This window comes from Austrofundulus limnaeus, unplaced genomic scaffold (genome assembly GCF_001266775.1).
Source record: "Austrofundulus limnaeus strain Quisiro unplaced genomic scaffold, Austrofundulus_limnaeus-1.0 Scaffold132, whole genome shotgun sequence".
In the NCBI taxonomy this organism is placed as follows: Eukaryota; Metazoa; Chordata; class Actinopteri; order Cyprinodontiformes; family Rivulidae; genus Austrofundulus; species Austrofundulus limnaeus.
In genome coordinates this window covers 930,926-953,447 of record NW_013952534.1, presented here as the reverse complement: position 1 = coordinate 953,447, position 22,522 = coordinate 930,926, and the positions used below count along the sequence as shown (strand labels likewise).

Here is a 22,522-nt window from a genome sequence, read left to right as displayed (position 1 = left end):
CAAGAGGCCGAAAAAATAACTAATCAACCAGCAAAGATCCAGCTTCTTTAAGGTTTCTAACACAGAGACAGTAATTTGAGTGGAGTGGTCACTCTTACAGCATGCCTGACTTTTATCACAGATACGTTGTTTTGAAAGAGGAAATTTATGACCTGTTAATCTTAGTCAGAAAATGAAAAAAACTAAACCAGTGATGAAGTTCAAACTGAGTATGTTTTTTGCACAATAAATGTTACATACAGAATGAGGTTGTAAATTTGGGCTGGAAAACTATTAAACATTATGGTAAAGGAGAAAGATTAATAAATGAGACTGATATGAATAAAGTCCAACACACACTGCATGTCAGGAGTTTAAGTTCCTCAAATTAAAATAAACAAAAAAAAAAAAGAAATTAGTCTTCAGCAAACACACAAACACACACACACACACACACACACACACACACACACACACACAAAACAGCGCTCGCTGCAATAAAGTCTCATTTATTGTGGGCAATGAAACAACATCAAGTCCCAGATCTCTGAACTGCTGATTCCTTTCTGTAACCATGTTCCTGGCTCAAGGTTTAAAGTTTGAGCTGTATACAGCAGTCACCTTTGTTACACTTTGATCATAGGACAGGGATTACACATAAACAACAGAGATTAAGCAGAAAAACTGTAACAAGTTTGACCTTCCTTTCTTTGGGAAAGACAAAATGTCTGACCAAATTTATTTATTTATTTATTTATTTATTTATTTAGTTGTTGTTGTTGTTAACAGATGGGAAATAACTCTGAAGCTCATCTTCCAAACAAGCAAATTAGTTTGCTTCGTAAAAAACACCTGCTTAAATTTTTACTCTCTGTCCGGATATTACATTTCTTTTCATGTACAACACCATTCAAGCGAAAGCAAATGTTCTGCACAGTCCCAGTAGCAAAAAGAAAAACACAAAAATCACAAAAAAAGAGAGAAATGTATTTATTTGTTCACATTTTACAGTTTTCTGTTTCTCTTGTTGTGATCTCAAGATACATCAGTGCAGTAAGTTCAGCGTTAACAAATCTTAACCACAGAGGTGCATAGAATTTTTTATTCACTGTACTGGTTCATAAAAAACCCTGTCCAAGTAAGAAATGTAAAATGACATGTTAGTATTATGGCCTCTGAGAAGTCAAGGCGAACAACAGCTTTGTTTTAGCCGTTTTAATTGGAGTGCTTTCAGTGTATTGCACATTTTACAGCCCATATTTGCTGATGATGTCCTTAGCGTGTGTGATGTACATGGACATGGCGTCCTCCTTGGACATGCCTGAAAGAGATACATGATGTGTTAATCTGTTTGTGTTTCAGCTGTTCTGCCAGTATTAATCTACAGCATGCGTCAAACTGGGTCAAATGTGACCCAATGCGTTTTATGTGGCCCGTGAGAGCTTCAAAGATGTGTATAAGCTGCTGTAAAGACAGCAATGACTATAAACTACATCTCCCATAATGCATGTTGATTATTTTACCTGCAAAATGACAAACATCCCACCACTAGGTGGAGGTCAAAAGTAGCCCGCAAAATTTGTTGTGGAAAAATAGCCTTTTCACTGCATTTTTCCAGCTACTTTTGCTGTGGCCCAGTTGTACTGGGAAGTAGGAATTTCCCACTTACAAGTTGTAAATTTAAACTGGAATGACCCTCCCGTGGGAATTCCCTGTCAGAAAGTGGGAAAGTTCAAAATTCAAGACAGCAGCTGATCACAACTCAACAGTGAGTAAAACTCTCTTACGCTTACTTTTAATAGTATTTCTGTATTACTTATTTCACATTTAGTTGTACATGTAGTACTTTTCAGTGTTTATAAGAGGACTTGTGCACTATTTACGCATATGCAGGAAATACCACGTAGAGCTCAGTTATTGTTTGTCAGCTGTGCTCAGCCGTAGCAATGAAAAATATTTTCTTAAACTCTATTTTGTTACCTTTTCTGGATTCCCATGCCTCCCATTTGGCCTTTCCTGTTGGATCCAGCATTCCTGGTTTTTCTAAAGACGTGAACAGAAAAACTCCTCAGATTTCAAGGAACAAATGCTGATTAATGATTATGCTCATGATGAGTCATACCGGTGTTAATGTCTCCAACTATGGCCTGTTTGTAAAGGCCATAGAGAGTGAGCAGCTCGTCATTTGTAGGTTGCGTTTTCACCTTCTTCACGTTATCCGCTATCGTCTTAAACTCTGCCTGCAAGTTGAACAGATGGGTCAGCAAAGTGACACTTTTGAACCTTTAGTCATCAAAAACATAAATGAAGGAAATCAAAAGCAAATTGGCAAGATGAAGTAACAAATTGTTGCAGCTAGAAGGTTTGAATCAGAACATAGTGGTCTCAGCAGGGAGAGAAGCCTGGGAAACCGACTGTTGCACAAGATGGGTAGAAACAAAAGCCTTTTTATCCAAGACTCTGGTGCTTTGTGTCTGAATGAATGAATAATCTGCTTTACAGCAAATCTGGGACATGACAGAGCTGCTCATTATAGATTATTTTATGTTACTAATGCATTAATATCAAACTGTAGATTTATTTTAATAATTACTGGAAAATTAATCTCTTAACAGCAGTATTTTTAAAAATCTTTTCAGCTATTCCATGCCATGTATTCTTAAGTTTTTTTAGTCCATAGCAGCAGCTTCAGCAAAAACAAAAACAAACAAAAAAAAAAAACAGATGAATAGTTGTTTTTATAGCTTTCACACAGTCAAAGATGGATGACAGTAATAAACAGAGCATTTATACAGCACTCTGCATTCATTCAAAGCCCAGTTTGACAAGTATCTTTTAAACAAGTCAAATAAAAACCGAGACAAATAATGTTTCTTTTACCTCAAGAGTCATTTTGTGTGAGCAGCTGAAGGGATTGATTCCGCTGTAGTTGCAGCACAGCTGACCGATGCAATATTTAAGATCTGAACAGAGGACTGCAGAGGGGGAGGAGGAGGAAGAGGAGGGAGCAGAGAGCTACAGATCTTGGAGATGATTGGCCGCTGCACGCTAACGTCACATGCACACGCAGATACATTACAGTAGTATAACCAAATACTATAATGAGTTTCTGTCAAAATTTAATATCACTATTCCTCCTGGAGAATACTCTAAAGTTTTTGGTGCTATCTCCTCAAAAATCTGCATGTTATTTAAACAGAAACCAAGGGTCAGTTGTCATCAGGCACTGACTTTTACACCTATACATTCTCCTGTATGTAAAATATGTTTTAACTCCCTTCCATACAACAAAAATAAAACAATTAGGTCCCTTTTTCAAAATGAGGTTTCCTCTGTACCTTCTCATATTGGAACCGTTTTATTGATGATGTGTCCTGGAGGAACGTATGGCTTTTACCAAATGTTTTCCTTCTTACCAATAAAGTTAAAGAAGTGTCATTCACGCTAATTCATAGAATTTACCCTGTAAACGTATGCTTAAAGAACTTCAAATCTGATATAGATACTAATTGTACTTTCTGTGATGTGTCTCCTGAATCTGTTACACATTTGTTTTGGTTATGTCCACACTACAAAATTGTTGCCAGAATATCTATTCTGGCAACAATTTTGTAATTATATTGACTCAAAAATATTTCCAAACTTTCATTTATTCTGGAAACATGTTCTGTTTGGCTTTCAACAAAATAAAAAAACTGACTTCAAAGGAATTTGTTATTAATCTTTTAATCATTCAGGCCAAATTCCATTTACATAAAAGAAAATGTTTAAAGAAAAAAACAAATTTCATCTCCTTCATGATCGAATTTACACAATATTTACACTCAATTCACTTTTCTACTAATCAGAAGGCAAAAAAATTACAGATTCTTGTTCACTTTTTGGAATTCCTGATTTATTTTTATGTTGATTGGTTCTTTATTTTGATTTAATCATTTCATCTACTGTTTAAGTTTATTTCTATTTTTACTATTACACATGTGCATATGTCTTTCCTCCTTTTTCTTTTTCACTTACAGATATTCATTCCCCCTGGCTGTATTGTTATATTTTGTATCACGTTAAAAGTTTCAATAAAAAAGTAGTACAACCCAAATGTCAACATTTAATTCGATTTCACATATTTTACTCTTGGGGTTTCCCGTTGTGTTAAAAGAAAGTTTCAAATGAATCTAACATACATTAACCTGAGTTTATTCTAAAGAAATTCGTTTTCCGCATGCTCAACCAGCCACAGAGACAGAACACATCTTCTCTTACATGCACTTTTTAACCAAATGTGAGTGAAATCTAGTTTTTTTGTATCAGCTCATGCACAATTAATAATAAATTTACAGTTTCATTTTTTTTCTTTTGTCTTCCGCCCTTTGTGTTTGATGCAAATAGGACCTACTGTTTCTAAGTTAAATATTTTCATTATTTATCACTAAATATACATTAAATCTATTTTTTTTCTGTCTGATTGAAATCATGTTTTGGCTGAAATCATTAGGTTCTGCATCATTTAAGCGCCGGTGCACTTAGCAAAAGTAGGATGGAGTTTGCTCCATTTCTAGATGCCTGGCCAGACGCCTGCTTTTTTTGTGGCCTGTTAAAACCAGCCCCTTGTCCTTTGCTTTGCTTGTTCATGCAAGTGAAACTAGAATTGAGCGGAACTGCGTAGGAAGGCAAAGGCTAGCTTTTTTGGTACCACTACACTATGGATACTCTCCATAGTTATGTACTGAAGGATACTGTGTATTTTTTTCTGAAGATGACAGCTGTCAAGGACGAGGGCGGGTCAAAATTTCACATACAAATAGGAAAACGAATCACCAATTAATTATTTATGTACACAGGAAAATGTTAGCAGCTGCTCCTTTAGCAGTAAAGTGGAAGACATAAAACCATTAAAAACAAAAATTTGTTCAGATTCAAGTTCAGTATTGAGTTTAAAACACAACCATTCAGACAGCAGGCCAAACATTTTATTAGAAATATTCCATACATTATACCGATCAGGGTGTGTTTAACAATAGTTTCCATATGGAGACCAGCACATATTGAAGTAAAAGGAAATGAGATAGAAAAGAAGGCAATTCTAAATCATATTAACTTCATAGTACATACTTCATAGTCAGAGGCAAAAAGTATCATCAAACGAAAGCTGAAGAAAGAATGATTAAAAAGATGGAATGAAGAAAGCAAAGGAAGATGTTTTCATAGGATCCAAAAGAGAGAACTGGAAGAAAAACAAGAATGAGGAAAGAGTAATAACAAAATTAAGATTTGGACACACATGACTCAACTATATACAATTTAAAATACAAATACAGGGAAATGAAACAACAGAACATGTTATATTAGTATAAAGAAAAAAGAATATATATGAGGAAAGAATTTGAAAGACAAAATAAACATAACAGATACTTTACAAAAGCCTTTAAGGAGCAAATGAAAACAAAATATAATTAGATAAAAAAACAGATCGATAGAATTTAAATGTAGAATTTGCAACACACACTAAAATTTCACAGTAGGTGGCAGTAAAACACACCATAATTTTTTTTTTTTGCTAACACCAAAAACAGAAGAAGAAGAAGAAGAAGCAGAAGAAGCAGAAGAAGCAGAAGAAGAAGAAGAAGAAGAAGAAGAAGAAGAAGAAGAAGAAGAAGAAGAAGAAGAAGAAGAAGAAGAAGAAGAAGAAGAAGAAGAAGAAAATCAATTTGCGTAGTTTTTCCATTTTAAAGGGAGTTATTTGGTAGAAGGAGGCTTTCCTGTTATAGACCGAATCATTACTAAGTGGACAGGTATTGGAGAGTTACAATGGCGAGTGCAGAAAATAGAAAATGATCCACCAGCTAGCTTAGCTAACAAGAGACCACTGGTTCAGTAAGTGTGCAGCTAGCTAGCACAAAAAAAACACTACTAATGTCTGCCAACATGAATAATTATCTTGGCCCGGATAGTGGCGAGGTAATAAAGGATGAATTTCAATGTATACTTGTAACACCCTCCAGTCCTCCACCGGAAAACCCGAGGACAATCAACGACACCCAGACAACCATCCTCTCAGAGTTATCATCGCTCACCTCTCTCATAAACAACAGGTCAGACGAGTTGGAGAAAATGGTCAGTAGCAACTTGGTTGTTATTACTGAGGCAATCAGGGACAATTCTAAACAAATAGAAAGTATCAAGGAATCATTGGAGTGCATTTGTGCAGACTTGAAAAACATAAAAAGCAAGATCAACCGCTGTGAGAGGCGCATTAACGACGGCCAGAAAACCAAAGACTGCATGGCTGCAGAGGAGAGGACAAGTTCATTAGAGCAGATGGCACTATCACAGGTAAATTTACCAGTTAAATTGACCATTTTAACCAACTGGATAAAAACGTGTGTCTCAGTGGGCCCATGTGATATCACAATATATTAAAGTAAATGATAATTATTCTATCAAGAGATTGTTGACAAAATGCTAACAAAATTATAAGGTAGCAGGTAATTCTCGTGTTTCTCTTTATGGCTTTCAGTTGTTCCTCGTTTCTTTTAAATATGAATGCTGGAAAAAAACAAATATGGATTGTGATTGGAATCTTGACTGTGTCTTTCCATGTGGCGGATAAATTTATAAACGTTTGCYGGAATAAAAATTAATAACTGGCACATTCATGTACAAAGAAGGATTTTACATAAAATCAAGAATATTGTGGATAACCCTGACCATCCTCTTCATCAGACTGTCATAGAAAGACAAAGTGTCCTCAGTCGGAGGCTTCTTCAACTTCGCTGTAAAACAGATCGCTACAGAAGATCTTTCCTGCCCACAGCCATCAGCATCTACAATAATTCTTTAGTTAAATGAGTTACAACACCAAATTTCCCTCTGGGATCAATAAAGTATTTTTGAATTTTGAATTGAATTTGAATTTGTATGGTATCTCCAAATGAGGAAAGGTGACCTAGAGCGATTAACAATAGAAAAGCTGAATCAATCTTTGATTGCAGACTGATTTTCCTTTATTGGTTATTCAGGTCCACTTTAGTGTTTTCCAAAAAACAAAGCCACCTCAGGTGGAGAGATGCACGGTGTGTTGTACACACTTTCACTGCCCACTTTGCCCCACTGGCATGTACAAGCCTCGGTCAAAGGCCATGGTTTTACAGCACTTGGAGGTGCATAAGAAAAATGCACTCCAACATGAAGGTTAGTTGCCTACTATCAGCTTTGTGTTATGCCATTATAACTTGTGCACTTGTCACCACTGCTGTTGCAGAAGGAAAGCACACATTGTCTTACATTTTTCTTTTGTCTCTATAGATTTCTACATAACAAAATGCCATCATGCCTGCAGGCCAGGAAACAGTGGTCATTTCCACTGCCCATTATGCAGTAGAACTATGGTCAAAAGGCAGGATGCAGAGAGGCACTTGAGCATCTGCCGGCTAACGTCTGTATTGGTGAGGGCATGCATGTGTTCGTCAAAAACAATATGGGTCGTATCTTTTTGGAATTGTTTAGATATCTTAGAATGTAAAGCTCAACGTAATTACGGTCACTGCCTTGCATGCTATTTATTAAAAGTAATATATATATTTTGGGTATCTCGTCTAAAATATTATTAACATAACAATATTATAAACATAACTACTACTTGAATATTGACATTCTTGATTAGTATTGATATTAATCCATAAACAATAGTTATGGGATTTAGAAAACCTTATTCTACTTTTTTACAAGCTTTATTTTTAAAATTACATTTTTGGCCTAGCTTTACATGTGGTTTGAATTAAACCTCTTTCAGAGGGTTAAACCTGAATGTTTTTCTGTCGTAGGGAGAAGAGAGACTTCTGGAAAAGAAAAGACGGAGTGATCCCATCCCTGCAAGACAGGAGAAGTCATCTACTGGTGACAGCCCAGTACCTGAATTACCTTTGCCAAGCGAACCAAGCCTGGACAACCCTTCTTGCAAAGTGATCAGAGCAAGCCAAAAATCTGTTCTTTGTCATCACTGTAATGTGAAGATACTGAAAAAAAACATGAATAAACATATTTTCAGGAAACATATGAACATTGCTGGCAGAAAAATTAATGCTGGTTCCAGTGTGCATCCTCACCCTGGATTTGGCAGCTAGCTGCAGTTATTAATTGACCCTCAGCCATTTTATGCTCTCACTCCCCCGTTAATTGTTTTTAATTGGTTATTTTTCCCCCTGTCTTTGTGAATAAAGAAGATAAGAAATGTGATGCATTCATTTCAAATATAAAAAGAAAATTTTTACAGGTGCATATCATGCAGTGCTCCTGATGTCCTGTGTGTGAGAGAATAAAGAAAAAGTAAGTAGGGTGACCATAATCTGATTTGTACAAAAAATTAAAAAAAAAAAAAAGCATACTCTGCCTTGACATAATGTAATCCTGTGTGGGTAGAAATCTATACAAAAATTGTCTTTAAACAATTTATGAAGATGTTATTCAACAAGCATTCTCATTTTAACCCTTGAGGCACCATACTCTTTTTATCTTTAGGTCCTAAAACTTCATCTTATAAAACTAATAAAAATTCAATATTTGTGACTTAATGTTAAACACTGCTAAATATTGTGTTTGAATTGACAATGGAACATAGTTTTTTATAAATATAATTTTGTTCAAAAAATTATATATATTTTTCTTCACTATATAAATCATTAAAACTTCAGAACTATTTATATTTATGTTTTTATTTTGCCCAAACACCTATATTTATTTTTGATGGTGAAAACCCCAAAATATGTTAAATTTTCAACTATATATTGCAAAGTGCAATATTTATGATGTGGGTGTTACAGCCTTAATTAGGTCAAAAATAGATTTTTATGCATTATTTTTGGAGCAATTAGAGTTTAAAGAAAAATCCCCCAAATCGCTAGACATCTCCCTATAGATTACTGCCTCATACATAATTACCAATAAGATCCAAGTATTTTTTTATTTTAAATTCTAGAAATTGTAGATACATATATTTGTTGCTTCTTTCCACATGTCTGCAACAACTGCTTTTTGTCAGTGTGAGAGCGAAAGTCACCTCACAGAAAAAGTTGGTAAGAACATTGTGTAATCAACATTGCAGTTATTGCTTATCTTTAACAATTCAATATTGAATTCAAAATATTACGTCCATAAATATATATATAAACTGAACAACTGGAGAGTGACCGCTCTGCTCACCTTTTAACGCTGGTCGGCGCTGTTTGTTGCTGTTTTCAGTTTTAAATAAAGTTATTGAAATTCAAACAAGATGGCGGCGGACTGAGTTCCTTATGTAGCGGTGAAAGCCTGAACAGCGTTGAAAATACGTTCACTAAAGTACTAAAGCCTATTGAAAAACAGGTAAAATCATCTATTTGTCACTGTATTTTTATTATTTATTCTGTGAACTCGTTACGAGAACAAGCAGTGTAGAGTTTTTTTTTTTTGAAGCTGAAGAAGGTGTGGGATTTGTTTGCTAAAAATACATTTCAGGTTAATTTAAACTTGCTTGCTTTCACCCCATTAGAGATTAACACATAGCATATTACATATTTTTATATGTCGTGATTTTTATGTCTAAAAGTAAACGTAGATGGACTATTTTAACGTATAAGCAAACTCTTCAACATACACTGCTATTAAAGTCACCCTATAAACAATGTAAAATTGGACCATAATGAGTAAGAATATTGTAATGTGTGTATTGTATGTCTAAAATAAATTGTACGAAAGAAGTTTGGACACAACTGATTTGATCCAAAGTGTCTGATGAGTTTAGGCTTATCTTTTATCAACATTTAAGACAAGACGCTAAATAAAGGTTAAAACTTTTCAAATAATGACTCCTCAAATCTGTTCAAGCTCTTTGCATTGAGGAAACTATATAACCTCAAAGTCCACAAAGCAGGAAGAAAAAGTTCAGGGTTTGTTTTTAACACAGAAATCTTTCTTGCGTTTTCAGGGAACCTGAGAACTTTGAGCCCAAGTCTGATATTCCAGTGAAACCGCATCTGTTTTAAACTTGGTTTTCTTTTAAGCAACTCACAGCTACAGAAAGATTAAAGTGGTTCGTTATTATTCTCTGTAACAACATGTGCAAAAATTATTTTATGGTTGCTGACTTTTATGAAGAGAACACCTCTTGTAAGGATTCATTTAGATTTGCAGCAAGTGACTTTAGAAAAAAACAAATTTCTGCTTGTAGAAGAAGATTGGAAGTCATTTTCATTCGGACCAAATTAGCAGCAGTGAATTTATTTAAGACAGCTCATCAGTCTCAAAATAAGAAACATTTTATAAGACCTGGAAGACTGATAAATTGTAATTTTAACTGTATTAATGAAATCAATTTCTCTTGTTTTGATTTCAGGTGAGCCATGTCTGCTAAGAAAGAAACCAAAAAGCATGTTCAAGTCAAGACCTCCTTCACTTCACCCTTCAGTTCAAAATGGAGCCAGCTTCCTCAGAACGACATGTACTTTATCCTGAAAACCTTAATGGACAAACTGACCGCTACGGGTCTGATGAAGAAAGAGGTGAAAACATTTCGCCCGTGGAGGAGAAAGAAAGAGAAGAGTCCACAGATCTCCACATCAGAAATTCTTCCCCAGGCAGGTCGGGACGAACGGGGGTGCAATCCCATCAGGAACGCCTGGATGAATGTAGCAGCCAGGCGGCAGCTGGCCATCGGCATCAACGAGGTCACCAAGGCTCTGGAAAGAAACCAGCTCCAGCTGCTTCTCGTCTGTAAATCCGTCAGACCCCAACATATGACCGATCACCTGATCGCTCTGAGCGCCACCAGAGGCGTGCCGACCTGCCAGGTGCCCCGGCTGAGCGAAAGCATGTCGGGCCCACTGGGGCTGAAAAGCGTGCTCGCGCTGGGGTTTCGACAGTGTTCTCCTGAAGACGGAGAGATGTTCAAAGACGTCGTCGACGCCATTAAACCGAGAGTGCCTCCATTAGACGTTGCCTGGCTGCCAAGTATGACACCTGAACATCCTACTGCTAACATGGAGATGGAGGAGGAGGAGGAAGAGGAGGAGGAGGAGGAGGAGGAAGAGGAGGAGGAGGAAGAGGAGGAAGAGGAGGAGGAGGAGGAGGAGGAAGTTAGTGAAACAAAAGGCCAAAAACGGAAAAGGGAGAGTGAATCTAAGAAAGTCACAGAGTCTTTCCCCCTATCATGTACTCTCCAGCCTCTAAAAGTAAAGAGAATTGTTTCTAATCCTGCAAAAAAACGAAAAACAAATAAAAAGAAACAGCCGGCTAAATAAAAGGGACACTTTGCCGAGCTCAGCAAAGGGTTATTGCTTGTGGTTTTGCTTTGCTTTTTTGTTGTTTGTTTTTCATTTTCCAACCCAGCTTGGCTGGAAAATGAAAAACAAACAAAACAAACAAAAAAAAGTAAATGAATGCAGTCCAGTAAGTGAATGGATGTTTGCATATTTTTATTCAAGAAGAGCTCGTTTCATGTTTTAAAGCACAACCTCATTGTTGACATGAGAATATTTTTTAATTTTTATTTTGAAAGAATTCTTGAAAGTTAGATGGGGACAAAACATCTAAACATGTAAAACTGAGATAAAAAAAATCTGTAGGGAGAAATAAAAAACAGAAAGGCATTCCTTTATCCAGCTAAACATATAAACCCTCCAGCTATATATAGTGGAGAATTTTTCAGTTTCTGCATCAATATAATCCACCTTTTGGTTTGAGATCAGTTTTCAAATACAACTTGCTGACAGTCTAATTTAAACCAAGACCAAACTCTGCTTTTGGCTTTGAAACAAAGGAATTTTTTTTTTAAGTTTTGTGATGAAAAATAATAAATTGCACAACTGACTGAAAATAACTTGTTTTTTAATCTGCAAAATGGATTATAACAATAAAAAGAAAAGATGTTTAATCCTAGAAAGTAAATGGATGGATGCCGTTGTAAGGGTAATGTAAACAATGTTGTGTATTTACTACAAAACACGGACGTTATTTTTAAGTTTAGCCACCAAAGACGGTGCATAGTGCCTGACATGTACAGCACTGCTTTTAAGAGGGGATTGTTTTTGTTTAATTTGGGATAAATGGCAAAAAAAAAAAAAAAAAAAAAATACAAGTTTTACACTTGTGAATATTTTTGGTGGATTTAAAATTAGTAGAACCTTTAGCAGAAACTAATCAATCCAGTAATAGTTTCTAAACATTGCAAAAAAAAATCCAATCCCCTACATGAGAAGTTAGTTCCGCTATTAGCTGAACTGTGCTGGCACCACTGAAAATACTAAAAGTTGAGCAAATTTTTTCTAACTACTTGTAAAACCAAAGATTAATGATTGCTTTAAAATAACATGTAAATTATAGGATATCGTGCTTGAACAGTCAGGAGGAAAAGCACATGTAGATCATAAAATTAGGATTCTGGCTTTGGATCACTTGAATATTGCTTCTTTTTCTGCAATTTTAAATAAATACTATGTTTTCCATCAGAAAAAGTTACACCTCACTCACGTTTTTTCTTTTTAAAGTTTTATTCAGTCAAATATCCATGCTGGTATAGCGAGTTGAAACACTGGTATTTGCAGAAGGGGGGTGTGTTTAAATGATGCTGGTAAAAATTTCTTCAGGTTTTTCACAGTTTACCATGAATATTGAATAGTTATTGTTCTTCGTTTGAGCTGTATGTCATTTCAGAAGTGCACGCACCTCATCTAACCTAAAGAAAAAAAGTTTGTTTTTCTTTTTAAACTAAGGCAGGTATTTTTGGTTGAAGTCTCACTACAGATTGTGGCTGCAGAACGGATGGACCAACATGCTCATAGTTCATTCCAGCTACTGCAGGCGTCACATCGGTGAGAACATCATCATAGGTTTCGTTTTTAAGAGTTAAATGAATATAAGCAGCATCTTTCTCCAAGTTTGACCCGTTCCTGGTGACATGAAACTAAAAAAAAAAAAAAAAAAATACTGAATCCTGAAACCTTAACTGACCGTTTGTCCCTTTCTGGCTGACAAAGGAATGCAAATTATATAAACTACACACAAAAATAAAAAAACAAGCCACTTTTAAATCCCAAAGCATATAGTTGCACAAGCAGGATCATTAAACAGCAAAAGGTTTGTTTGGAGTTACCTGGCAGCTCCACCTTAAAACAAGTGGTCTTACATTATTTAGACAAACCCATTTGTTTTGTTCATTTAATTGCAGAAAATAGCCAAATCTTAAAGAATATGTTTAGAGGTTGCCCGTTTTTTAGGTAATGCAAGACAGAACTGATGTTTTAAGACCTTTTTTTTAAATGTACATTTACAGAAATCACAACTTTTACACATTTAGCTGCACAAGACACTGAAATGACATCTACAAAATGTTTTTTTTTTCTGTCCCAAACCAAAAAATAATACAAAAATGAATCCAGAAAAGTTGGGAAAAATAGACCTGAATGAGCTGAAATGTCAGGCTGAGCTTGGAGAACACATTTAACACGCAGCCAATCAGCAGATTGTTTGCTTTTCTTTTTTAACAAAGCTTTTCTCAGCTGATGATTTGTGTATCAATGTCTAAATTATTAAAAGGAATGTGGTTGTGTGACTGACTTTCAATAAATAAGCCTAATATAAAATAGTTTATAAGCCCATTTTTGTACAAAATCTCAATCTCATTTTTATGCTTTAACTGTTGTAATTCTGTATGTGCAATGGTTATGTCAACTTTATTAGGCTTCTATTTGTTTCTCAACAGTTAAATGAACTAACCCAATTTAATACTCAAAAAACAGCTTTATATCAAAACAATTTCAATTCTTAAAAAATAGTAGTACAGTGTGTTTATTTTGACATCAGACCCTTTAAATATGGACCCTTTTCATTGCAACACAGTAAATTGTGCTTCATCAGTGCATCACATTCTTCATAAAAAACAAAACAAACAAAAACCCACTGAATTTTACAGAACCGATGAGGAGAAATGCTGAGAACCAGTCCTGGCACACTCCAAACTCACTGCAGGAATAAATATAAATGTAAGCAATATGTTTTCATCCACAACACCTGGCTTGTCTATATGTCTGGTATTAAACAGTGTGCAGTATGTAACTTATGTTTAGTAAAGTTTGCTGATATCTTTATCTGGGATGCATGAGTAGATGTGTTTCCTAAACCTACAGAGGCTGAGAACAGCCAGCAGAGACACTTGACTGGTGAAGCTGATACAAAAAGGAAAACAACAGCAGCGGCACAATAACTGTTTGGACTGGATAAACAAAAAAAAAAAAGAAGGTAAAAAGGGAGTTAATTATTTCTGCTTGTGTTTACTTTGTCAATTATCATTTACAGAATTCCATACAATTAAAGAACATACCAGCCACACCCCCGTGACGATGTTTGTTGAGGATGAAAAGCTAGAGACAAAATTCACAACGCCAAGGCATCCTGCAGAAGGTCAAACCCCTTTTTGTTTAAGATGCGAGAGCGCATGTCAAGAGCAGATGTACTGGAAGAATATCTCAGGCATAGCATGACTTTCACATTCAGGATGATGAGTTAAAGAGTCTTTCACCTCCGGCTGAGCCGAGAATGTTCTTGATGAGACAAGTGAACCGACACTTGGTCACCAGGTTGGCTTTTGTTGTTGTAGTTCTCGATGTCGAGCTTGGGACGACAGGGTCCAGGTAAATGTCAGGAGGTCAGCGAGGACCACGTGTGTTTGTGCAGCGGCTGTGATGAGGGCTGCTACTGGAGGACGAGACCAACCTGGAACATGAATATCAATGTGTTATCCAGGAATGATAAAATTGAATGAATGAATGAAGAGTGTTTCCCCTAACATTGTATAAGGAGAGCAGCCCACCCCCTAAGAGAACTGACCACCCCACTTAACTCAACATAATTATTCCTCCCTTCTGCTGTACGTCATGCAGACCGAAGTATAAAACTGTAGTTTTGTCACTTTTCACACTAGAGTCGGAAGAAAATCTTGTTTGTTTTTTTCTTGCTAACTGCAGAGATGAAAACAGAATGAGGACGCTCGCTTAATCCCAACTTCATCTTGCTAATTTAACAATTGTTTTCTGCTCTGGAGACGCAGCAGATCATTTTCAGCAGCATGCAGAAGTGAGAGATACATAAAGATACAACTAATGCAAACTGAATTGCAGACTTTTTCTGGTTTTGTAATTTTATAAAAAATTTATTAAGGAAAATGCACACAATAAACACAAGTAATGTTTCTGCTGTTGATCAATTATACTGTACAATTTTATTGCAACCTCACTTTAGGACCTATTTAATCTTTCACCTATTACCCTGGTTTGGAATGATGGGGTGTGATTAGAAATGAAGGCAGATACTGCTGACCTTATCAGACTCCATTGTGGGACACTTCCAGTTGTAGAGGTAATACTGCAGGTTTCCATCCCCAATGCCAAACTTAAGCTTCTCCAGAAATACTTTATTCTCCATCAGATCCAAGGCATTAAAAACATCAAAACCTTTCTGTAAAACAACATAATTAAAAAATGAATAGGGTGTACCACAACTCTCACACAATGACTGCTGGAGATGAGCACCAACACCCCCATGACCCAGAAAGGTAAATGAAAATGGATAAACACTGGAATAAATCTCACAGCAACTAATAAAGAACAACAAACTTGCTTTGAGCAATAAAAATACAGGCACATTATCATCTTCCTATACCTATATTTCAAAGGTGATAATACTGTATCATAGAAGTGTGATTAATTGGTAAGAACTTTAGGAAGTACCAGTTTGGCCAGGATCAGTGCATCATTCATTAGGTCCAGTAGTGGTGTTTGTGTATGAACGTTGTAGAAAGAGTAAGCTGCCTTCAGACTCCTATGGAGAGGGTGATGCATCACAGTTGAGGGCAAAGTGTAGAAACTAGTAAAATCTGTCAAGACACCACCTGCACCCTGAAAGACAGACCCCCGTCCCAAACAGTCCATTAAAACAGAACAAAAAGATTCCATTAGTTTTAAGTGCCATTAGCTGCGTTTCCATTGACCATTAAAATGCACAAATTAGAATTTCAAAAATAAATTTGCTCAATGAAAACACGTCAATTTCGAAAAAACGTATGTTTTTCAACAAAATGGTTTTGCGCTGGTTTGAGATGGTTTTTCGGCCGTATCGAAATTGGTGTATTTCGCAAAACTGCAATGGAAACACTTTTTTCGCATCCCGGGAGTCACGTGATCAAGAACCTGCTGTTTCTACTGGCGAAAAAGATGACAACAGGAAGTAGAAGTAGTAGTAAAATCACCGAAGTTGTTGCTCCCAAGTATAAGGGGCTTGTCGCTCGAAAGCCTCGATAAGACGCAGACGTCTCCTCTGATGGCTGATGATGAGCGCTAGTGTCGTGGTAGCAATATGCTGTGTGTTTACATCCATTGCCGCCATGTTTGTAATGACTAATCACGAGAACAAACGAATTCACGCGTGACTTTAATAGCATTTCTTACTTAATGGAAACATCGCAATTGCGAAACTGTGTTTTTTCGATATTAACAGAACATCGACAAAGTTTTGCGCACAGTTTTGCGCACATTTGCAATGGAAATGCAACTATTGACATCTTATTTTGTAATTACTACGAATGCATATTTTTGAAAGATAACATTAATCATTAAATGTAAAAAAATTGTGCTGCTGAGATGAAGAGTTGTTGAGATATTTGCAAGTGAAGTAACAGGAAGTGATGTGAAAGGGGAATGTCTGCATGTGAACAAAGCATTGCTACAATAACTAACAACAGACTGCAGAGAAGACTCTGATCTTTCTTTAGATTATTGTGAGTCACTATCTGAGAGAGGAGTCAGAGTTCAAACATTACTGATTCAATAAACAAAGACCAGGGATTTCCTTTTCTTAAAGAATTCCCCTTTAATATCACTTCCTGTTTCACTTTGGCAGAGCCAAATTCAAAAGAAAATATGCCAGTTATGTGACAAAATGTATCACATAACTGGCATATAACCATATTTTATTCCATGTTTCTTAAATATAAAGATGTTTTCTTGGACGTTTTGTATTTGAATGATAAGAATGTCACACATACTTTAAGGGTGTGTAATAACAGCTCGTACCTCGACGACGAATGTGTCGATGATGTTTTCCTGGGGTAGGAACCAATGAGCCACGTCCTCTTCTCCCATTGATGGTGCAAGATGGAAACGTCTCAGGTATTTCTGCAGCAGCTCGGTGACCTGGTGGATGTCGCGCCTCTCCATTGGCCGCAGACCTGGAGTCTTGGTGCTCTGTGTTTGTGACGGAGAGTGTGTGTTTAAGTTTCCTCCACAAAGAGAAATAAAAGGAGATTATGGACTGACAAGTGAGTGTGTTTACATCTGATAATCTGTACAGCTTCATGGTTCTTTGCAGGGTCATGTTTCTGCTCAGATGGGAGAATTTTACTTCCACGAGTTTTCTGGGGTTTAACGAACGATGCCAGTACCTGAAGGACAAACAAAGAGTTTGGGAGGCGTGTCTTGACACCGTACCCTGTGTGTTGTATTTAAATATGGAACAATCATACCTGCATGTAGACACCGGTTTAGGCAACACGACTCCAGCTGTGTAAACTGCCTGAAATATACCCTCTAGGTTCACTCTCCGTGTTATCTCTCTGATTAGCACAGGAGCAACACGCTTTGAGCGTAGCTTCTTGTGAACACACAGGAAGTTGATTTCTACCATCCTCTTTATCCTGTGGACACATGAAATAAGACAGACTGAGTGTTACATTAAAACAATTTCCATGACTTCACAATGCTGCCCCGCCCACTCCAAAACATATATGATCAGCTTAAACTGCTCACGTGTCATAGACCCGTACGTCTGCAGGAATGGCACTGATGAAGCCAACAAGCTTCTTATTTGAGGACACCCTGACTCCACAGTGCCACTGTGGTAGCCAGCCAGGTGGACGCAGGGCCCTGAGAAAGGTCAACAACAACAAACATTTAACAGAACAATAATAAAAATAAAAACAAAACACAATGTCAGAATTGCTTACCATTTCAGAAAGCTTGGAGAATAATCAAATCTGAACATGTTATCATCGTCCTCTACATAGTTTTCATTTAACAACGTATACAACTCCTTCAGCTGAAAAACAAAACAAAACAAAAAAAAAAACAATGTAAATTAATAATTTTTTGTTTACATTTTGAGTATTACAGACAAGCACTCCACTTACTACATCTGCACTACTGAGATCCAACGTGTCCCACATAAAGCCTTGAGGTAAAGAATATGGCTCCTGTCTGATGTTTTCTTTGTCGGCTTCAATCGGCCCATGACTCGTCACAACTTCATCTGCAACCACAGCAGCACAATGAAAGATGAATACCTAGGTCTGTCCACATCACTTTCTGTGAAACAGAAACATTAATTTTTACATAGAACCAGACAGTCAATCATGTCCTATTATTTGCTTCAGTCGGCCCCGTGTTGACCAGGCCGGTCTGTGACATGAGACCTCCTACACAGACATGACTCTTTGGATAACAGTTGCCATGGAAACAGCTCAATCTAATGCTGCTGAGCACACTTATCTGAAAAGCCCTGACCCCTGCTGTACATCACAGCTGACATGCTTATTGGGGCACTGAGTTTGGGCACTTTTAAGAGTGATAAAATAAAGCTTAAGATAGATTTAATGCAATAATAATAATAATAAAATAAAATAAAGAAAGATGCCCATTTACTGAAAGCAAACAACACCGTGACAAGTGCTAAATTATCCCTTTTTTAAATAAAAGTTACACTTATACACTGGGCCTCATGCAAGAACATGTTCGTATTCTTATCCTAAATTTCTCTTACTTTTGTTCGTACAAAGGGTTCGTACGAACATGCCACGTCAGATTCAACAAACGCTTCTATCTTCAGGAAAAGTGTGTAAATGAGCTGCATAAATTCCACCCGTTCGTATCAGCTGCTCGTGCACGCGAGAGGAGATTAGCATAATTACCACCCCAAAAACACCATTTAAGGCTATGTTTCCTGCCTCAGATACAAGGAAGTATCCATTCATGAAAAATGACAGCGATAATTAAAAAGAAGAACTTTACGAGTTCAGAGATTGAAGTCCTGCTGTCAGAGATCCAGAAAATAAAACCTGTCATTTTTAGCAGGTCAGCTGTGGAATAAAAAGAACCGCTAAAAGCATAAACAACGGTGTTAAATCATTTTCATTTATTCAGAAGACACAGCGCTGCGCACAATACCCCACCCACCCCGCGCGCGGTCTCAAGTGGTCTCAGTTGCGGTTCTGAAATAAGCACTTTAAAATGTTTTCAAAATAAGTCTGGCACTTTGGAGAAAATCAAGGACTCGCTGGAGGGATTATGTATCCCCTCTGGCCTGGGAACGTCTCGGAGTCCCCCGGGACGAGCTGGAAAGTGTCGCTGGGGAGAGGGAAGTCTGGGTCTCTCTGCTGCTGTCCCCGCGACCCGATCCCGGATAAGCCGGCCAGATGGACAATTTATATTGTTAGTGAAGAAATTTAGTTATTTATAAATTAGTACTGATATCAGAAACAACACCAGAATATTAGGGTTTTCTTTTTATAACACTTTTATAATGTTTGATCTATTATGTGTTCATTGAAATAGAGTAGCTACATGTCCGAATTCATATACAACACATAAGAACTGGTTTGAAACCATTAGTGTCAGGTCTTTGTCTGAATGCCTGTGGGTCAGCAGAGGGCGAACTCAGGCATTGAAGAATCGTGTACAGTATATAAAAGGGAACTTACTGTTTTTCATTCAGTGTGGTTTGGCTTGTCAGTCCGGTGGCAAATAAACCTCACTTATCTCTCTCCAGAATTCTGGTGTTGTATGACATTTATTTCATATCACAGATCATCTTATTTAACACTTGTGTTTTCATCTGATTTCAGCCGATATTAAACAGGTATTACTTAAAGTTTAGTCTAAATTATTACAATTTAAATTATAATTCTAATTCAAGCAGAATAGCCTATTGTCAAGATAATTATAGAGTGTAATTTATTTTCAACACAAAATATCTTCAAACTAACGAAAAATAAAGTTTTTAGGGAGGAAAATCAGTCTGGATAACAGCAGACTGACTGCTCATAAAATATACGACAGGTCTGGACCACTTGTGAATTTTGTTCGTATCTGAAAAAAATCTTAGAATACGAAAACTTTGGTGAATGCCACAAATTCTCCCAAATCACTCGTACGCACAATTTAAGAACAAATCTGTGCGTACGAACGGTTCTTGCATGAGGCCCACTGTTCTTGCAGCAGGAGTGTAACAACGAATGAACATTATGTTCACATTGCAGTTTGTTTTCACTCTATTTAGTTTTAGTTGACACTCACTTAGCTTTGGGACAGGCTGGGTGTCCCAGAACTGGTACTTGTGCTTGGCTGCGTCGTCAATACTTTTTGCTGGACCTTGACAGGACAGCAGCTCCATGGCTCTTTGGATGTCCTGCAGCTTTTGAATGGGCAAACCAGGGTTCTGAGTAAAAAAAAAAAAAAGGAACAACCATTTGCAAAAAAGGAACCAAACCAGTGATTATGACAATATTGACAAACTGAAGCTTCAAGTACGCAGACAGAATAATAAATGATAAAGCAAGGATGTTTTGCATGATGCTATCATAATAATATTGTTTATTTTAGGAAATATTTTAAGTGGGTAAGTCATGATCAAAAACCCTTAATCATTTGCATTTCAAAATGTCTTTACATCATAAAAAAGTGATTTACGTACTTATGAGTTGCAAAACATTTTTATGCATTCATACACTGTTGTGTGTTTGAATATTTAGAGGTAATTTCTATGTTTGTACAGAAATAAAAGCAGCTGAAGTAAGAATAACTTCATCATTATGACACCTGTCACTTCAAAACTGTGAACAGAAGGAAAGCTGTGAAATTGCATCCATTTTACTGTGAAGAACATACTGTAAATGCTGTATAGTAGTAATTTTCATATATGACACATAGTTCAACTTTGCGAGTTTTTGTTTATCAAAAGTCTATTCAATGAAAGTTTTGCTTCAGAATCATTTGCTGGTGACACCTGACTACAAATGTTACCATTTTAAGCCCTTTAAACATGAAAAGAATGTAATTTATTGCAATCTATGGCAGATATGATACTGGACAGATTGTGAGCTATTAGCTTTTAGGACAACCTTTTTGGTTTGAGATTACTTTCTATCCTGGAGAAAAATTAGACGACAATTTGCCACTGTATAATCATACCTTGATTTTAGACATCAAACCACAACGGCATAATGAATTACATCTACTACCACTATTTATGAGTTTGTCGCTCCTGATCTGAAAGAGTGTGTGCACATTTTTTCATGACGATTATCTTTGTCACACCTTGATCTCTTGAGAGTCAGAAGCAGAATCAGATTTGGCTCCCCCCGAACTGGGCTTCTCTTTTTTCCTCTTCTGTTTCTTCTTCTTCCTCTTGGCCCCTAGATCTCCCCCTGGACTGCTATAAATATGAGGACAAAGGCACAGGACCATAAGTGGACGGAGGACAGGTCTTTGCTGGGTTCAACGCGCGCGCACCCAGAGCTAACCTAGCTGCCATAGCAACGACTCGACTGACAGCTGAGCTACTTGCTGTTAGCGGTTTGTCCCAACACAGTTATGACATTCAACCTGGACTTTGGGCGGGGTGTATGAATGTACACTAACAGTTGTTATATTTTATTAAACTACTTATAATTCAAACTGAGCACTTCTTGCTGTAACAACGGCCCGTTAACAGCTTGTTTGTGTCTGCTAAAATTAACTAGCTAACTGCGCTAGCCGCCGCTCAATAAGCAGGCAGCTAAAATATCGTTTCTCAGATTTGGACCCCCCCACCCCGACAGACCATCCTCACCCTTGCATGTGTTCATTCTCCTCCTCGTTGTCTCCGTCTATCCCGCATGTATCCTGGTCGTCCAACTCCAGGCTCTGCTGACTAGCCGCAGATTCGCTGTCCTCCGCCATCACAAAACAAACGTTTTGAAAACAGCCCCAGCAGCCACCGCTTTAAAGAGCTCACTGACACCGGGAGAGACTGGCGGAAAAAAAAAAGAAAAGAAAAAGAAAATTGTGTTGGAAACAGCGCCGCCTGTAGGCCCCAGGAAAATAAACAGTCGCCTTTCAAAAGTTTAAAGGTCTTTATTAGGGTTTTAGGCAAAATTCAGAGTTTTATCAACAAATTCTAACCTAAATATTACAATAATTACAAACTTNTTTTGCCTAATAGGTCCCCTTTAAGCTGAACAGCAACAGATAGTTTTTAGTATTTTTACTCATTTAAAGATGTTTTTGGGACATGATGTGGAAAATATCTAATGTTTTGAGAAATATAAAACATTTAGTTGGAAATACATTATTACAATTTTAGGTGAATCGTACAGTTTTCAGTTTTGTCAAGTGCTATTTCTGATTGACCCACATGGTTCTGATGTTCCTAAAAATAACTTTGTCTTAAATAGGCAATCATATTTCTGCTTTTAGCCCTAATTTAAATAGTT

The 22,522-nt window shown here is 36.8% G+C and overlaps 4 protein-coding genes across 8 annotated transcripts; 2 read left to right on the top strand and 2 right to left on the bottom strand.

Annotated features, from left to right (window-relative positions):
* Window positions 1-952: 952 nt before the first annotated feature.
* Window positions 953-2,966, bottom strand: acbd7 (acyl-CoA binding domain containing 7). The gene is made up of 4 exons (XM_014015660.1): window positions 2,860-2,966; window positions 2,102-2,219; window positions 1,960-2,022; window positions 953-1,300 (listed from the first exon to the last, which is right to left on the bottom strand). The coding sequence occupies exons 1-4, from the start codon at window positions 2,869-2,871 to the stop codon at window positions 1,227-1,229; spliced, it is 267 nt and encodes an 88-aa protein (XP_013871114.1). The 5' UTR covers window positions 2,872-2,966; the 3' UTR covers window positions 953-1,226.
* Window positions 2,967-5,630: 2,664 nt separating this feature from the next.
* On the top strand, window positions 5,631-8,315 carry LOC106522588 (uncharacterized). 4 transcript variants are annotated; one of them, XM_014015658.1, is made up of 5 exons: window positions 5,631-5,850; window positions 5,979-6,309; window positions 6,996-7,167; window positions 7,282-7,421; window positions 7,800-8,315. In XM_014015658.1, exons 2-5 carry the CDS (start codon window positions 6,088-6,090, stop codon window positions 8,097-8,099), a joined length of 834 nt encoding a protein of 277 aa, XP_013871112.1. In that variant the 5' UTR covers window positions 5,631-5,850; window positions 5,979-6,087; the 3' UTR covers window positions 8,100-8,315. The 4 variants fall into 4 exon arrangements, 3 of the variants coding, with proteins under 3 accessions (XP_013871112.1, XP_013871111.1, XP_013871110.1); XM_014015657.1 differs by having other exon boundaries at window positions 5,631-6,090; window positions 6,185-6,309; XM_014015656.1 differs by having other exon boundaries at window positions 5,631-6,309.
* Window positions 8,316-8,712: 397 nt separating this feature from the next.
* Window positions 8,713-12,465, top strand: rpp38 (ribonuclease P/MRP 38 subunit). Its single transcript, XM_014015655.1, has 3 exons — window positions 8,713-9,336; window positions 10,346-11,012; window positions 11,070-12,465. The coding sequence occupies exons 2-3, from the start codon at window positions 10,353-10,355 to the stop codon at window positions 11,247-11,249; spliced, it is 840 nt and encodes a 279-aa protein (XP_013871109.1). The 5' UTR covers window positions 8,713-9,336; window positions 10,346-10,352; the 3' UTR covers window positions 11,250-12,465.
* A 1,261-nt stretch (window positions 12,466-13,726) lies between these two features.
* Window positions 13,727-22,100, bottom strand: nmt2 (N-myristoyltransferase 2). 2 transcript variants are annotated; one of them, XM_014015653.1, is made up of 12 exons: window positions 21,880-22,100; window positions 21,366-21,483; window positions 20,346-20,487; window positions 18,185-18,303; window positions 18,002-18,093; window positions 17,805-17,921; window positions 17,522-17,692; window positions 17,332-17,440; window positions 17,073-17,243; window positions 15,732-15,899; window positions 15,322-15,459; window positions 13,727-14,718 (listed from the first exon to the last, which is right to left on the bottom strand). In XM_014015653.1, the coding sequence occupies exons 1-12, from the start codon at window positions 21,987-21,989 to the stop codon at window positions 14,698-14,700; spliced, it is 1,476 nt and encodes a 491-aa protein (XP_013871107.1). In that variant the 5' UTR covers window positions 21,990-22,100; the 3' UTR covers window positions 13,727-14,697. The 2 variants fall into 2 exon arrangements, with proteins under 2 accessions (XP_013871107.1, XP_013871108.1); XM_014015654.1 differs by having other exon boundaries at window positions 21,366-21,480.
* Between the last annotated feature and the right edge of the window lie 422 nt (window positions 22,101-22,522).

Excerpts from the sequence above, each read along its gene's own strand:
- acbd7 (XM_014015660.1), bottom strand. Across the intron at positions 2,023-2,101 it reads AGTTGGAGACATTAACACCG|AAAAACCAGGAATGCTGGAT; the intron begins GTATGACTCATC and ends TCACGTCTTTAG. Across the intron at positions 1,301-1,959 it reads GGCATGGGAATCCAGAAAAG|GCATGTCCAAGGAGGACGCC; the intron begins GTAACAAAATAG and ends TATCTCTTTCAG.
- LOC106522588 (XM_014015656.1), top strand. The coding sequence starts at position 5,890 with ATGTCTGCCAACATGAATAATTATCTTGGCCCGGATAGTGGCGAGGTA. Across the intron at positions 6,310-6,995 it reads AGCAGATGGCACTATCACAG|GTCCACTTTAGTGTTTTCCA; the intron begins GTAAATTTACCA and ends TTGGTTATTCAG. Across the intron at positions 7,422-7,799 it reads GCCGGCTAACGTCTGTATTG|GGAGAAGAGAGACTTCTGGA; the intron begins GTGAGGGCATGC and ends TTTCTGTCGTAG.
- rpp38 (XM_014015655.1), top strand. The coding sequence starts at position 10,353 with ATGTCTGCTAAGAAAGAAACCAAAAAGCATGTTCAAGTCAAGACCTCC. Across the intron at positions 11,013-11,069 it reads AGATGGAGGAGGAGGAGGAA|GAGGAGGAGGAGGAAGTTAG; the intron begins GAGGAGGAGGAG and ends GAAGAGGAGGAG.
- nmt2 (XM_014015653.1), bottom strand. The coding sequence starts at position 21,989 with ATGGCGGAGGACAGCGAATCTGCGGCTAGTCAGCAGAGCCTGGAGTTG. Across the intron at positions 17,922-18,001 it reads TCTCCAAGCTTTCTGAAATG|GGCCCTGCGTCCACCTGGCT; the intron begins GTAAGCAATTCT and ends GACCTTTCTCAG. Across the intron at positions 17,244-17,331 it reads AGCTGTACAGATTATCAGAT|AGCACCAAGACTCCAGGTCT; the intron begins GTAAACACACTC and ends TCACAAACACAG.